Here is a 17,826-nt window from a genome sequence, read left to right on the forward strand (position 1 = left end):
AGCTCACATTATGTAGAGAGTTGTAGATACTAGGACCTCTTGAAATGATTTGTTCCATTTTTGTACATTCAGACTGATTTAAGTCATTTTTTTAGGCTGGTAGGAAACATTGTGTTAAGAGTTTACATGGAGAGACTTTTGAAAATAAGTCCATTGTGTTTTCTTTCCTTTTAGTTTACTTTAAAATGTCTTTTATCTGCTGAGGCAAAGGTATCATCTTCATTAGACAATTAGTCATATCATCAGCACCGATTTTCTTTGTGGTGAGAATAAAGTTTAAAGAGATTCTGAACAGTTTTCAGAACATAGCCCTGTGTTTCTAGTCCATAACTAACTTCTTTCAGCACAGTATTATTCATTTTCCTTTCAGGAACACTGACGATGTTGAATAACTGAAGTTTTATCATTATAATTTCTGTCTGACTCTTCACTTTCACACAGCCACTTAGCCCTCCTGCCCTTGCATTTCCATTCCTTTCCAGGCAACACACACAGTGAAGAAGTGAAGCACCATGGGAGAAGAGCCTAGTTCAGAAGAGGGTATGGCTGACAATGAAATTAGCAATACCTGGGGAAATCTGTTCGCCTTACCATCATACAAAGAGCTCTGAAGTAATTGCAAGCTCCCCTTTGTGGGTGAAAAGATTGTAGTCATTAGGAGCTCACTTGATCTCAGACATGGGAAAAAATTTTCTCACACCCACACATGAATGATTGTGTATGTGTTGAGACCTGTTGTAACTTATTAGAGGCACAAGAATCGAGCTAATAAAATCATGTTTCTAGAAATGTTTTCACTTCTGTTGTATGTTAGAGCCCTGTTGCCCAAGTTGCAGGGGTGACTTATTAGTAGGCAATAAAATCAGTTCAGTTGGCACTCCCAGCATGTTTTTAATTAAAAAATAAAATGAACAGAGTAGGAAATATCATAGTGCATTACATATAATAACAAGAATTAAACATTTGACTTTGTTATTTATGCATGTTAGGTTGAAATGAAAATCTATATTCTAACTATGGGTCTTAATTAAAAAAAGTTTGAAGGCTTCTGTCTTATTTTAGGGACTAGTTAATAACCTTAAAGATATATTTCCACTATTCTTTTTACTTCATCCAAATTCTTTTTAAACTGGTGCAATTCAGTGAAAAGTTTCTCTTAATGCCTAGATTATGCTTTGTAGCATTGCAGAACTTAGTCTGTTCCAGGTATATCTTCATTTCACTTTTCTGTTAATGAAATATGATTTCTTATCAAAAGGAAATAGTCTTTTAAGGAAGTTATTGTTTTTCTTTCCTAGTGGGTGGAATTACAGTAGACTAAATAAATGGCTGACTCGTGTAGACAAGCATCTAGGATTTGTTCTAAGCTTATTTTAAAAATATCTTCTATACCTATACTTCCCAAATAGCTGATGTTAAAGGCTGTGCGGTAGAGGTGCATCTATTCCTTTAAAGTATTTGGAGAATGGATATTGAGTCCCTGCCTCTGTTTTTGGACCTGTCACTCTACTCTCAGGAATGACTCATTAATATACCTCTCCCCTTGACAGTGAGCAACTTCAAATGGAAACTACATTATACCAACTCCCTAGCTATTTATCGAGCTGGTTTTTAATGACAATTTGGATATAGTGCTTTACAGAGACTTGTTTCAGTCTATACCTTAAGGCTAATAATGCTCAAAGTAGCCCTTAATGTTATAAAAAACATTAAGTGAATTTGATACTTTTAATTATTTTATGTATATATAATGTTTTATAATGTAGAAAAGTTAGAAAATAAATGTATAAATAAAGTTAAAATCACTTAATATCCCAGGCCATAGAAGTAAACACGTTAAGCATATTTTCCCTTCACATCAATGTGTGTACTCCGCATTCTGTTTTAAAATGAAAGGCTTCTGCAAAAGCGTCCTCCCAGGTGCCTCCCTCTTCTGTTGCCTGCCTGCCATGGCCCCAACCTGAAAGCCATGTGACGTGGGTACTTCAACCCTGATGTTGCCTATCCAGTTTTATATTTGTAAGTTGTTTTGAGGAAATGATTGGTCTGTCTCACAAACCAGCTATGGCTCTGAGCAAAGCCCAGGATGTAAGCCCACCATGAGGGACTACCCTTCAAAGTCTATAGACTGGGGGAGCTTTCAGTCTAAGGAGAGGAGGAAATGATACATAGTTTAGTCATCATATGCTTTGGCAATTAAGTTACAGTTCAAGGAAATATAAAAGATAAACATTGTTTGGTAGCCACTTTTGAAGAGTAGACAAACTCCCTGTGGTGAAGCTTCTTCCTTCCCCCTCCTTTCCCCTCCTTTCCACGTCCTCTCCCCTTTGATGTTAGGTGGGTGGCAGTGTGACGTAGCTGTCACCTCAAGCTACTGCATCACTGTGACTCACTGCCCACCAGTCTTCCCAACACCATGTGGAGCTTAATCATAAAAGCAAGACTGTATTTTTTCCCTTAAAGATTGACCTCTATTTGTTTTTAATTTTTAAAAAACCTCATGAACCCTCATCATCCAACTACAGCAACCATCAATATTTCCCCATCCTTTCCCCCTAATTTGCTCCTCACTTTTCTGCTGAACATTTTTGGATACAAATCCCAGACCTCGTGTTATCATGTTATTTTAGCCCTACATATATCATTAGGCATCCCTTAAAAATGACTTCTTAGATACCTTTAATATCATTATTGCATCTAATAAAGTGAATAGTACTTCCCTGATATTATTTAATACCCCAATTATCTTTTTTAAATGGTTTTGTAAGACAGGTATTTCAAATCAGAATCCAAACAAGATTCACTTAGTTGTTGGGGTTCTTAAGCTTTCTTTAGTCTAAAATAGATACTTTTTAAATGTCTATTCATACAATTCATCGTTGAAGAAACTGAGTCACTTACACCTAGACTCTCACAGCCTGGATTTGGCGAATGGCTTCTCCATGGTGTCAATCAACTTGTGTCTCCACCCCTTGCATTTTCTACAGACTGAAGACAGACGTAAAGGCTTAATGAGATTCAGAGTCAATTATTTATTCATATGTTTTGATTTTTTGCAATAGCACTTCATATGTGTTGGTGCGCAGAGCACATTTTACCTATCAGGAGATACATACTGTTTGTGTCACTTGTAGTCATGGTGAAATCTGTCAGTAAGTTTAGACGGTGACATACCTGATATTTTCATGTTAAATTTCTTCCTCCATGGGCCCTGGCCGGTTGGCTCAGTGGTAGAGCGTCGGCCTAGCGTGCGGAGGACCCGGGTTCGATTCCCGGCCAGGGCACACAGGAGAAGCGCCCATTTGCTTCTCCACCCCTCCGCCGCGCTTTCCTCTCTGTCTCTCTCTTCCCCTCCCGCAGCCAAGGCTCCATTGGAGCAGGGATGGCCCGGGCACTGGGGATGGCTCTGTGGCCTCTACCTCAGGCGCTGGAGTGGCTCTGGTCGCGACATGGCAACGCCCAGGATGGGCAGAGCATCGCCCCCTGGTGGGCAGAGCGTCGCCCCTGGTGGGCGTGCCGGGTGGATCCCGGTCGGGCGCATGCGGGAGTCTGTCTGACTGTCTCTCCCCGTTTCCAGCTTCAGAAAAATGAAAAAAAAAAAAAAATTTCTTCCTCCATGTTCTACCTATTGGTTTTCTCTCCGGGTAGACCACTGCCAGGGTCAGTTATTAGAAAACTATTTATTTTAACAGGAAAATGTTATGAAATTATCTAAAAGGAGATTCAATAGGGCAGCGGTGAGGGTGGTTTTCCAAGATTAAACACAAATGCACATATGTTAGAAAAGCAAATAAAGAGGTGAGACAAAAAGTTTTTAAAATTCTAAAGCTATTGTTAGCTCATCTGGGAACTGTAGTCTGGGTCCACCATCAATCAGTTGAGTGGCCTTAAGGAACATCTATCTACATTTTGTTTTCTAATCTGTAAACTGGGATGTATATTATGAAGTCCCTGCAGGTTCGATACCCTATGCTCCTTTAGACAAATGGAAAAAACTTGGATAATAGGTTTGGAATGGAGATTTTTAGAATAAACATCGTCTCTTTTATTGGTTGTCATCATATAGACCTATCTTTTTTATGCAAATTTGTATAAATATTCAGTTAAAATAATTTAAATAGAAGTCATACAAGATAACAAGTTACAAAGAATATAGAAAGGTATAAAATAGAAAATAAAAGCCCTTTCATTTTCACCCACTTCATTTTGCCCCTTTGCCAAACTTAACCAGCCTGACAGATTTTTTTTCAAGTATTTAATCAACCTTTTTATTCTGAGATAACTGTGGATTATGTGAAGTTGTGCTACAGAGCAGTGGTCCCCAACCCCCAGGCCGCTGACCGGTACTGGTCTGTGGGCCATTTGGTACTGGAATAAATAACTTATATTATTTCCGTTTTATTTACATTTAAGTCTGAATGATGTTTTATTTTTTAAAAATGACCAGATTCCCTCTGTTACATCCATCTAAGGCTCACTCTTGACGCTTGTCTCGGTCACGTGATACATTTATCCGTCCCACCCTAAAGGCCGGTCAGTGAAAATATTTTCTGACATTAAACCAGTCTGTGGCCCAGAAAAGGTTGGGGACCACTGCTACAGAGAGATGCTGTCGGCCCTTTACCTAGTTTTACCCAGCGATAACATCTTGTAAAACTACAGTGTAAGATCACAGCCAAGATATTGACATTGATACACAAGATAAGGAACATGAACTGAAGATTTTAAATACCTTTTGTCTTCTTCCTTGTCAGGGATTTTCAGTTAGAGTTAGGCTACAGGAGTTACACTGCCTGAGCGTCAGGCTGAGACCGTGGGAATAGTGCTCCTTATGGCTTTCACTTGCATGTATCTGCCTTATTCATTTTCTCTCCACAGCAGTTTTTCATTTTTCCCTTTGGCATATTTCTAGTCCCCGCCCCCCAGCTTTATTGAGATATAACTGACATATAACACTGTGTAAATTCACGTCTACAATGTGTTGATTTGATACATTTATATATTGTGAAATTATTTCTATTGCCTCACATAATTACTGTGTGTGTGTGTGTGTGTGTGTGTGTGGTGAGAACATTTAAAATCTTTTTTTTTTTAGAAACTTTCAATTATATTATACATCGTGAACTATATCTAGTTTTTGAAGTCATCAGAACTGTGGGGGAAAAGTAGGGTAAAAATTCCTGATGTAGTTCAAACCCTGGAATAAATTTATCGTATTAGTATTTGCTGCAGAAGACTCCGTCAATAGTCTGCTTCCATAGGCAAGCGTGAAGTTACAACTTCTGGTGACAGTTTGCTTTGTAATAAATTAGTACAGTGCAGTTCCTTTCGGGTTTTTTTCTTTTCTTTCTTTTTTTTTTTGCTTCAGAACAAAGACTCAGAATTTTATTTTGCTAGTTGTGGAAAAGGGTCAGAGAGGCACATATCCCCCCCACAGAGTAGTAATGAGAGGGGTGAAGCCTTACACTCGCTCACAGTCTTCCTATCTTAGTGGGTGAAATGAGTTTCCTCTTGGCTTTAGAGTAGAAGTGGTGGGAAGAAATATAATTACGGGGTTGAACAAAAGTGACACCCTGAGATTTCCTTTGTCAGGACATGTCAGTCACTTAAATTTAGAATACAATAATCCCATGTAGGTTGATTCACATATAATCACTCCTCATTTTGTATTTAGCTGTGTTTTCCAGAAAAAGTTCTCACTAGTTCTTCTCTTATTAAAGCAGAATTTCATGATATTAAAAAAAAGAGGCATTTAAATGTTTACCAGGCGATATCTTGGTGGCTTAGTTGTGGGCATGTCTATATGCACAATTATTTGTTTGTACACTAGTTACCCTGGTGTTACTCTATCTGAGTGCTCAAAATTAATGCTTCCAAAGGTGGGTCAAGTCAAAAATGAGTGTCTAGGGCTGGTGGGGAGCTAGGGTGTTTGTCTCTTTTAATGGGGCAGCCACCATATCACTCACTAGTCCTGTGACAATGCCTATTGATATGGTTATCCTGTCTTCCAGTTAAAAACAAAACAAAACACGAAACAACTATAAATTGGATTTTTAAAATGCCTTGATAGGCAGGCAAATCATTCAAATATTAAAATAAAACCCCATGCATTATGTACTTCTCCACCATATACTTCACTCGAGCATAATTTTCATTTAGTTCTCAACAGTCTTACTGCCAGAAAGCCCTAGAAATATAGCTGTCACCTCAAATTTAACAAACAAATTTAAAACCTTTGCCCCAAACCTGCTCGCTCTTCAAGCTTCCCTGTCTGCCTACAGTAGCCGCAGTGTGCCAATTATTTCTGAATTCATCATTTTAGTGTTTATTTCTCCTCTATCTTTCCCACTACCGTTAGTAAAAACCTGAGCCTGTTGACATTTTTCTTGTGACTTTTCTGGCTTTTCTTTCCTCTCCATCCCCTTTTAGCGAGCCCATTTCCAGCCTCCGACTGCTCCTCTGACCTAGATTCTCCCCGCCTTTCTAGTTCCCATCATTACTCAACCAGGTTGACCTACTTATTCAAATACCTCTTTTATTATGTCGCTTCTCAAAAACTTCTCTGGGTCCCTGTTTCCTACAATATAAATTTCCTAACTTCTGCCTAGATGTCCAAGTTGCAGAGAGTAATTTCATCTTAGCTGTCCAGCTACATTTTTCCTGGTGGTCCCTAACTCTGCCTTCTTAAAATCAACTCTCCTGCCAGCCACCCTCCTGGCCAGGGCTGCCCAGAATCTTGTGGGCATTTCTGGATAATGGGAGGGTCCTTTCTCTGTTCCTTGTCTGCTGAAGTGGGGTAGATTCTGGAGTTCTCTGCCCACCCCCCAGAATATTGGAGACATAGGCCTCCATTATTATTTTAGCTGCCAGAGGAAGTGAAACAGAGGATGCCTGCAAGTGAATCCTCTCCAGTGTAGGAAAGAGGTGGGAGAAGGAAGATGGCTGCCTGGGCCTTTGGCCTCCCAGGATGCCCAAGTGGCAGCCTCGGTGGCGAGGCCTTGTTTTACTACCCGAGAGAGCGCTTCCTCCTAATGATTCCTGCTTTCTTGCCCTCCAGCTAAGGGTAGGAATTCTTGTTGTTGTTTTTTATGTGAAGGTATGCTAACCATGGGCATTTTGCAATTTGAATGCCCTGTAAGCTCATCTGCTTTGCAGCCCGCCCACTTCTGTATTCCATTAGATATTTGAGTGGTTAACTTGTTCACTTTAATCTACTGGGGCAACTTGTGGGTCCACTGATGACCTTTCCTATTCAGAGAAGTCTTAAGAAAACTTTGTTTTGCCCTGGCCGGTTGGCTCAGTGGTAGAGCGTCCGCCTGGCGTGCAGAAGTCCCGGGTTCGATTCCCAGCCAGGGCACACAGGAGAAGCGCTCATCTGCTTCTCCACCCCTCCCCCTCTCCTTCCTCTCTGTCTCTCTCTTCCCCTCCCGCAGCCAAGGCTCCATTGGAGCAAAGATAGCCCGGGCGCTGGGGATGGCTCCTTGGCCTCTGCCCCAGTCGCTAGAGTGGCTCTGGTCGCAGCAGAGCGACGCCCCGGAGGGGCAGAGCGTCACCCCCTGCTGGGCGTGCCAGGTGGATCCCGGTCGGGCACATGCAGGAGTCTGTCTGTCTCTCCCCGTTTCCAGCTTCAGAAAAACAAAACAAAACAAAAAAAAACTTTGTTTTAGTAAAATAATGATAATTTATTAAAATAGGTTCTTTCTCAACATTGGCATCAGCACGTTCTTAAAGCTGCTGGTATGGCACGTGGCATCTGGTGTTATAGTTATTTGAATATGTGCCTGTCTCCCATTGTCCTCTGGGTTCTAAGAAGCTGCCACTGTTGCCCTTCGTGTCTCTAACAGCATCAGGGCTGGTGTGTGGCAAGCGCTCGACCCAGGACATCCTGGACTTTCTCCACTGATGCACCCTGAATCTACCAGGAGCCATCAGAGCGATGACTGTCATTAACTGATATGAATGTTGAATAATCATTCCCCAGCTAAATGGCAGGCTCTTCAGATCTTCTCAGCCTAAGTCTCAGATTCTATCAGCAACATAGGTTTTGCATATATTATCTCATTTAATCAGTATCTCCCTGAAGTAAATAATATTATTTTCTTCATTGCACATTTTTACATGATATTGACTTGCTAATAGATAAAACCTCAAATGGCAAATCTGTGAATGCCAAGGGCCCACTGTGCAACTTTGGATGGGTAGATAGATGATTAAAGTAATATGATTAAATGATGTATTTGCTGATGATTTTCTGTTATTATATATGAACCATTTTGATCGACAGTGTTCAGAAGATTAAACTGGGAAATAAGAGATGAAATAACCTAAAATACCACTTAACTGTTTAATAATGCAATCTTATTTTTAAATTTTTTTTTAAAGAAAAAATAAAATACATGACTTGAAAATTGTACTGGACTCTCTGTCAATTCTGATTAGGAATTAACTTCACTTCTTAAATCCTTTTTTCTTTAACAGGTGATGGCTGTGGGCACACAGTGACCTATGTGGACAGTGGCACCATGGCATCTAAGAATTATCCAAGGACTTACCCTAATCACACTACATGTGAAAAGACAATCACGGTACCAAAGGGGAAGAGATTGATCCTGAGGTTAGGAGACTTGGATATTGAGTCCCAGACCTGTGTTTCTGACTACCTTCTCCTCACCAGCAATTCCAATCAGTATGGTAAGAAAAGAGACCTAGATGTCTGTGTGCACGAAAAGACTTGCAGTTTGGTGGGTGCCGGGAGGGAAAATTGTGTGATTTTTAGTAAAATAGCCTGGGAACATTAGAAGAGAAACTTGTTTTTCATAAACTCTCAGGGTAGCTCACAGGGTACATTTGCTTCGTAAGCTACAACAAAGACCTCTGAGGGGATGCTAGTGCCAGCGGGGTGTGCATGTCTCAGGAGCTTGGTTCATGTTTATATCTTGCTGGGAAGAGAATTGGAGATGTATGGCACTTGGCTAAACCATCTACAGTTCATTCATTCCTGTGACATGTATTTATTGAATAGTGATTATGCATTCAGGAACTCTGTGAAGAGCTGGTCGGGATATAGCAGTGAAAAATCAGAGTTCCACCTTCCTGGAGCTTACATTGGTAGGGCGGGAGGAAGGAAACTAAGCAGGTGCATCTATAGTGAGAGAGAGAGTGAGAAAGAAAAAGGAGAATAAGAAAAATAGGACATCCTGAGGTGAAATGGAGCCTGTTTTTGAGTTGTTTGCGCTACTTCAAATGGGATGGTCAGGAAAGTCTCTAATAAGGGGACATCTGAGCAGAGACTCAGATGGTGAGGAAATGGACCGGGTCAGAGTTTCCTGGATAAGGGAGCAGCAAATGCAAAGAACAGTTTCCAAAATAACCTTTTGAAATTAAGCTTTTGGTGCTTTGAGGTTAGCACATCAACATCTGAAATCACCATTAACAGAAACCCTACAATCCCAAAGCCAAAGAAACAGCTTGAATTTAGACCTCTTGAAAACAAAGACAAGATCTTATATACAGGTTCTTTGAGATTAGAGATTTTATTTTAATTCTCTGTGAATACAAATCCACAGATGGTATAGATTTTAGGTAAAATCTAGTCTGTCTGCTCACTCTACAGTGAGCTTCTCAAACACACAGCCTCCGAGGCTGTGGCGACATCGAGCCCAGGGTCATTTCCTCTCTCCTGATGCCTCTGCCAGGTGGAGGTGCAGACCAGCCCTGAGACTATTCAGAGGTCTAAACATCTCTAGGACCCATCAGGGGAAAAGAAAATCTAAGATCTCTTAGCCCTGAGAATATTTTGTCTATTTTGATAATGGTTGAATTCCTTTGACAGAGTAAATAAAGATGGTTGATTTTATTTAATTATTTGTAATTTTTTAACTCTAGTTTGACTCAAATGGGAAAAATGAGAATTCCAGGGATGCATAAGCCCCCTGGAAACACTTCCTGTTCAGTTACCTCCGGTAATCGTATCTCAATTAGTTCATAGAGACACTCTTCAGGGAATCTCTCATCAGCCAGGAATTTTGTTCAGATTCAAAGAAGATTGACCATCAGAGCTCCAGTGTAAACTGTGAGGCAGTGTTGCCAGGCCAGAAACCACTCTTTCACACAGGCATGTCTGAGGAACATCTTCTTTCCCAAAAAATAGGCCGTGAATTCCAGCGGCTGAAAGAGCAGCGGAAGGATCGTTTGCTCACCTCTCAAGTCGAGAGGATCCAGAAAAGGCAGCGATCTTCCCAAAGCAGGGCTGCAGGATGGGTGTGGCTTTCCCACACTGGGAATTTTCTTCATCACCTTTGGTCCGTATTCACAAATACACAGGAAGTAGGACAGGCATGGGATTAACCACATGTTAGGAGCTAGGTTACAAGGTGGTCACGGTCGTCCTCGGGGCACTGTTCTCTCCACATTTCTAGATTCTTACATTTTCAAGACTTAGACTCTTCAAAATGAGTAGTAAATTAAAACTTACTTGTAGCAGTAAAGCCAAGTAAATTAATTTTTCTCTTTAAATATTTTTACATACATTTGTGTGTGTGTGTGTGTGTCTTAGAGATAAAATATAGGCTCATCATAGAAATAGACATAGTCAGTGTCTCTTGTATGCCAGGTACATGCTGGGCCCTTACATAGCTTTTTCTGGCATCCTTCCATCCCCGGCAAGGTAAACATGAACTCCTCTGCACAAAACTGCATCATAGTAACATCTAAGGAAAATGCTGAAGAGCACACAGCTAGATAGGGCTGAAAGGACGATTTATATTTGTCTCTGGCTCCGAGATATCTGTTTCCAGATGCCCCTCCTCTCTCTAGGTTCTGTCACCCAAAGAAAACCACTACAAATTACATCTTTTCCAGGTGACCAGCCCAATATTATATCTTACAGCAATTTTGTTTAAAATGCAGATGTAGCCTGACCTGTGGTGGCGCAGTGGATAAAGCATCGACCTGGAAATGCTGAGGTCGCTGGTTCGAAACCCTGGGCTTGCCTGGTCAAGGCACATATGGGAGTTGATGCTTCCTGCTCCTCCCCCCTTCTCTCTCTCTCTCTCTCTCCTTTCTAAAATGAATTAAAAATAAATAAATAAATAAAGTGGAAATAATGTAAGTTATTTCTTAAAATGCAGATGTAATTACTATTTGCGGCGTGTTTTTAAGGTAAAATATTTAATGATGTTCAGAATTTGTTTTGTGTCTAAAGATTGCCTGATTAGTCATCCTGAGGCAGATCCAGCAGAAGATAGCAGAAATGAGCCGTAAAAGGAATACATGAAAAGAAAATTAGAATATTTCAATTCTGTAAGCATATTTTAAAAGAATTAAATGGCTTAGTGGCATGTATTATGTGTTCACATGCATATATCATGTATGTTGCATGTATATATTTGTGTCTTTTGTGATTTTGAAGAGCATTCTGGGGGTAGTCACTTATTCATATATGTGGAGTACTTCTAATACTTAATCCAGTGACTCAAATGTAGTATTCAGAGAATAAATTATTTTTTAAAAGTTTATCAATAAGTTCAAAGACAAGAAACCATTTAAGTAAAACAAGTTATAGTTACTTAAAATATTAACAGCTATTTTTTTAAAAAGACTGTTAACCTAGAAAGCTGCTTATGATATAGTGTTAGGTAAAATATGAATATACAGTAATGTTGTAATGATAGAAAAAGCCTTTGAGTAAAATAAGTTGGAGCGTAACTATAGCAAAATACTAAAGTAGGACTTCAGAGGGTTTAACTATTGGTATTATGTCTTCTCATTATTTTCAATTCCCTCTTTAATAAATGTAATAAATGTATTTTTTTTCTTTTTCCGTATTTTTCTGAAGCTGGAAACGGGGAGGCAGTCAGACAGACCCTTGCATGCGCCCGACTGGGATCCATCCGGCACGCCCACCAGGGGGCGATGCTCTGCCCATCTGGGGCATCGCTCTGTTGAAACCAGAGCTACCCTAGCACCTGAGGCAGAGGCTACAGAGCCATCCTCAGAGCCCGGGCCAACTTTGCTCCAGTGGAGCCTCGGCTGCGGGAGGGGAAGAGAGAGACAGAGAGGAAGGAGAGGGGGAGGGGTGGAGAAGCAGATGGACGCTTCTCCTGTGTGTCCTGGCCAGGAATTGAACCCGGGACTCCCGCACGCCAGGCTGATGCTCTACCACTGAGCCAACCAGCTAGGGCCAATAAATGTATATTTCTCAATTAAAACAAAAAACAAAAACAAATAGACTTCCTTGGATCAAAACCACTAACTAGACATGTATTTTAACATAGTTAAAAAAGTCCCCTGGTCAGTTTGAACTTTCCCGAGGAAGGCAGGCATCCACAAGAAGGAGTAAGTGCTTTGTGGTCCTGCACTGAGCTCAGGGAGTGGGCATTCCTGGGGCTGGTGCCCAGCTCGGTGGGAGGGTGGGAGGCCCCTCTGCAGCCAGCTTGGCCACAGAAGCTGGCATGACTGCGGAGGGAGGGCCCCAGTGTCAATGCAGGGTCCCAGGGACCCACAGCTTTATTTCCTGGGCCGGTGGTAGACGGGAGCCCTGCTGAAGTGTGGCAGAGGGAGCTGAAGTTCTGGTATACCTCCTGAAATTCTGGTATTTGACGGCTCTGACGATTACATGTATGGCTGAAACAGCTGAATAATTTTAGTTTATCCAGCTCAGTATTTTTTATGAACTAGTTAATTGCTAAAACTCATGGCCAGGGGATTTTAAGACTCATTACTATCAGACTTTTGAATATGCAGTTAATGTTCTGGAAAAGGATAATGTTTTCTGGCATCGGTGTTTGTAAGCTCTGCCAGGAGCAGACCAACTTGGAATGTGATTGCATTGACCATTGTCAGTGTGCTGGAGTTTTACAGTTTTAATCATTATTCAGTTCTTTCTCAATGGTTCACTCCATGACAGTTGTTTGAACTGTTTGGCTCATATACTTGGGGCACTTTTTATGATCGACATTTGTGGTAGCAAAATGTACTCTAAGCAGTGTGTCTCCACCAACATTAACAGTTATCAAGCAAAATACACAATTGATCTCATTGATGTTCAAAGGCCTGATACATACAAGATGGGGTTTTTATATATCTGTTTGTTGTGTCTTATAATTCTGGCTGATGTTTCAGGTTCAAGCATCAATTAAAAGAATGAACTCATTTATCTATGGCTGAGTTAAGACACTGACTCTCCCTTTTAAAATACCCTTGAAATAGCCAGACTTTATCAGCAGCAGAGTTGATAAAGTGAAGTATATCAACCTTATGTTAGCAAATACATTTTTCATGAACAAAATATAAGTTTTTACAGATATTTTTTAAAACAAAATTTTGTGAACTTATTTAAAATTTTTGGATATAAAATATGCATACTGATTTTCAAGATCAAAATATATGCTAATATCCTAGCTAAAGAATTCTTTAAGAAGTATCATACTTTTCTTAGTAGAGATGGTTTTCACTATAACGAAAGAATTTCTGGGGTTTTGTTGGAGACCAAAGTAATTTAAGTAACTGAGACTCCCTTCAAAAGAAACACTAATGCCCTTTTTCTTGTGTAGGATCCAATCCAGGATCACGAAGCATTTAATTGTCATGACTCCTCAATCTTATTTAACCTAAGATGGTTCCTTAATCTTTCTTTGTCTCTTGTACCTTTTTAAAGAATACTAATCAGCTATTTTGTAGAAGGTAAGCTGATTGGTGGTGGTTTGATGTTCCCTCATGATTAAATTCAGACTGAGCATTTTTGGCAAACATACTGCGATTAGTTTTTAAAGTGATCTTTAAAGTCTTGTTTACATTAATCTCCAACACTGGGCACTGTGAGGTCATATATCCCACCAGGAATAACAGCTAAATCTGCAACACATTTCTTTGCTTCCCTTCCCGCTGCCTTTATCAGGTGAACTCCTTTTTTGCATTCAAAACTGCGTTCCTTGAGATTATTTCCAGTCTTGCTCAAACAGTTCTCTGCTGTTCAGAGAGGACGGCGTAATATCAGGCTTTGAAAGGATTCAAATAGAAGGCCACACCTTGTTTTCAGAGGACGCTTTTGGAAAAGCAGCTCATCTTACCTTTTGGACACATAAGGCCACAAGTACTTGACTAAAGTCGCCAGAGCTATTTGAGGGCTGAACAAATTTATTTCTAAACCTGGAATTTGAAGATTCAAACAAGGTGTCTATTTCAATAACATCTCTTTTAAATTTGAAATCGTGGAGTACTGCAGTTCCGATTGCTGCTTTGGTGCTGAGACTCGGGCTAGTTATGTAAAACATTAAACTATGTTTAAGTTGGAAGGAATTGGGTGCTGATTCAGGCATTGTGTCATACTAACATACCTAAATGTAAACTATGGGGGGAAAAAAAGATTTAACATTGTTCTAGTTATGACACTGAAGAGGAAAGGTTGTGAATTCATACCGAAGATCATTCTTCTCAACTCTAAAGCTCTCCAGTGATCCTGTCCCCTGGACTAGCCATCTGGTCACATTCCATTTCCAGTTTGCTGACCACAAAGGACGTAGAGATTTGAGTTCACTCGGGTTTGTTCCTGCCACTACTGATACCTGGGACTCCTGAGGGATTGTCATTTCTGTTTTCCTGATATTTCAAGAAGACTGACTGGGTCCCTGTTTTCCCCTGAAAGCTGATCTTCCCCCAGTGGGTGGAGGTTGGGGTTGTTCCTGGACCCCTTGAAAACCTGCTGGAGGAGTTTCAGTGGGAACCTGGTACTTGACTCCTCGGGATTCAAAAGACTTGTTCTGATGGAATTTCCTAGACTTCCCACCTGCTCACTGAGGCCAGTAAAACCAGGCTGGCCTTCAGAATGGGAAGATTAACAGTTTGTTTCTGTCTAGACTTTTTTTTTTTTTTACTTGTGTTTGATAATGTAGACTCTGGAATTAGACTTCCTGGCTTCAAATTTCTGCCTTAGTGCTGTTTTGAAATTGTTTGTTCTTGAGTAAATCACTTAAATCATCTTTCTATATCTCCATTTTCACATCTTTAAAATGGGTGAAATAATAGTATACCCTATATGGGTGTTTGAGACATGGATGGATGGATGGATGGATGGATGGATGGATGGATGGATGAGTGGGTAGATAGATAGATAGATAGATAGATAGATAGATAGATAGATAGATAGATAGAGGTCTAGACTGTAAAAGAATGATGCTTGCCCAGTCAGTAATGAGCACACAGTACACGTTAGCCAGCATCATCACTCCTCTCCCTCCTCTGCCCCCCCTCTCCCTCTGTCGTTCTCAGTTGTCTGGCACACAGTTTATTCTTTGACTCAGAGATCTTAGAACAGAGAACACATTGGTCCCTTCTCAATACCCCAGTGGTCTCCTTCTCAAGGAAGGAGATTCTTCCTCCACAGCAAGGAAGGTTCTCAAGCCAAGGCTGAGCTGCAGCAGTACATTCTACCCTCCCCGTCCTGGTGCATCCCTGGTGGCCTAAGTTTGCCTGAATTATTCCAAGCACATGGTAGTGGTTCCATAAGCCAGAACTAGCTTCACATGCAGAATTTTTTTTCCCCATTTAGCCTCATGAGATGAGCAGATAGAACACATATTCTCTAAGCCCATGGTATATTCAGCCCTTGGCTTTTTACTTACTTCCACTGCCATTGCCAATCCGTGTTTTTGCATCTTTTTTTTTTTTTTTAATTAAAAGAGCCTCCCGATTTTCCCCTCCCTCCTTTTGCCAGTGTTCATTCGTTGCAGGCCATCTGAGGTCACTTCTTCAATATTGTTGTAATAGTTTCTTATTTTAAAAGTTATTGATTGTGCCTCATTGTCTACAGAAACTTGTTAGCCTGCTGTCCAAACTTGTTAGCTTGCTCATTCTCTTCCCCACGCACGTCTCCACCTCAGCTCTGACCTCCTCATCCTCAGTTTCATGCCCAGGACATTATTGGATGTTGTACCTCCACATGTCTCTCTCTTCCTTCCCCTGCTCTTCTGCCCATTCTAACACACACATAGACACACGCACACATATGCACACACACACAGTGAAGGCAGACCAGATTCAATGCTGCCTAGCCTAGAACCTTCTCTGATGTCCATCAACTTGAGTCACTGCCTCTTTGGAGCTAATTTTTTGAGTCTTTAGGGGAGCACTAATCTTAAGTTGAGATAATTATTTTAGCTTCTCTACCAGATAGGGGGTTACCTCAGCAAAGAATTGCATTTTATTTATCTTTTTAGTATTTCCTATTTCTTAGCATAATCTTGCGATTAAAGATGCTCAATCAACTTTTAATAAATCACATTGCATGTAGCTTGATTTTGGCAGACATTTAAAAGTATTTTTTTTTTACAAAAGATAAGATGGAATATTTTATTTACACTGTAGGAAGATTCACAGCAAGATTCCTCTGTCTAAAAACATCCTGACTACATTGAAAGATAGACTTGGTTTACATAAAGTTTTAAGGCTCTACTTATTTAATAAAGAGATTATAAAATAATGTTGAAGGTTCCTGCGATTGGGCATTCAGATATATATATATATATATATATATATATATATATATATATATATATATATATATATATAATACGCTAGGTTTTAACCTCACAATAGTCTTCTGAGAAAGAACCTGTCTGTATCATCCACACATAAGGAAACAATAGCTTAAAAAGGTCAGGTAGCTTGTTTATGGTCCCTTAACTAGATCTTGGATTCAAGTTTAGGCATTGGACTTTAGACACCCAGCTCATGAGCGCTGTGCCTTCCGATTTGGTGTGACAAAAGCCATCTGATCATGGGCTTATGCATAAGACCTGAGCTGAAGTTCTTGGTTGTCATTTGCTGGAAGAAGTAGAAACTTCTGAGGGCCTTCCCCATGAGGGTGTCCTGGGAATAAAATAGATTTCTGAGAAATCACCCCCATAGAGAGTATTAGCATATATTTAGGGTTTAAAATTACTTAGTCAAAATGCTTAAGGAAGCGTCATGACCAGTGAACCTAATTGTAGTCAGTTAAATTAGTTGTGTTGTGCTAAACTATATGCACTGTAGGAAAACCAGGAAGTTCTAGAATTGTTATCTTACATTTCCTGGACTTCCACCTCCACCCCCAATATGTTATTAATCATTATCATAGACTTAGGAGTACAACCATGTGAAGTCAACTGTTGATATCTGTATTACACTGGGAACAAGAGAAAGGGGGAAAGTAGGAAATAAGACTAAGGGTTTTGCTTCACTATTGCAACAAGATTTGTGACAATATTTTAGAATAATACATAGGTGGCATATTGTAATAAGATCCAATCATTATGCCTTGTCTGTTGATTTTTTTAAAATTCCAAATAGGGAAAAACACAAGATTGGCAGCTTCTATTTTCCAAATGGTTTATGCCTCTCAGTCATAGTATAGAGGTGGCAAAATTCTTATGACTTATATAATATATATATATATATAAAAAGCCTTTGAAGAAATTTACCGCTTATATGAAAAGTTGCTTGGGACCCCCTCAAACTCCCTAGAATTGCCTTCTCCTCTATGATTGGGGCCAGTTGGGTGAAAATTCTTGCGAAAGACTGCTTGGTTTGTTTTGTTTTGCCTTTTGTGCCAAGAAAGAATTCAGATGAACTTTACACTAATAGAAAAACTTTATATCAGCCAGAACGTTCCACACTAGACATCTTATTAACATAATCATAAGCCTTAAGGAGAAAAAGCTCTTGGCCTCCCCCCCCCCCCACGTACTTCCCCGGAGACCACACTGTGATTTAGTTTCAGTAATTACCCTCTTTTGTTGGGAGAGAAGTAATGGCCTAGGTGGGTTGTGAGCTCCAGTGTTAAGGCCC

At 40.2% G+C, this 17,826-nt stretch overlaps 1 protein-coding gene across 8 annotated transcripts in view; it reads left to right on the plus strand.

Moving 5' to 3' along the window:
• DCBLD1 (discoidin, CUB and LCCL domain containing 1) overlaps positions 1-17,826 on the plus strand; it is an 85,486-nt gene that overhangs the window by 15,925 nt on the left and 51,735 nt on the right. For all 8 annotated transcript variants that reach the window (XR_010727660.1, XR_010727661.1, XR_010727662.1 and 5 more), the window contains exon 2: positions 8,479-8,691. Coding sequence is in view for 1 of the 8 variants with exons in the window: in XM_066248012.1 (XP_066104109.1) it covers positions 8,479-8,691 (213 nt within the window). In the remaining 7 variants the exon portion in view is untranslated. The remainder of the gene's footprint in view (positions 1-8,478; positions 8,692-17,826) is intronic.

Source organism: Saccopteryx bilineata, chromosome 12 (genome assembly GCF_036850765.1).
Source record: "Saccopteryx bilineata isolate mSacBil1 chromosome 12, mSacBil1_pri_phased_curated, whole genome shotgun sequence".
Lineage (NCBI taxonomy): Eukaryota > Metazoa > Chordata > Mammalia > Chiroptera > Emballonuridae > Saccopteryx > Saccopteryx bilineata.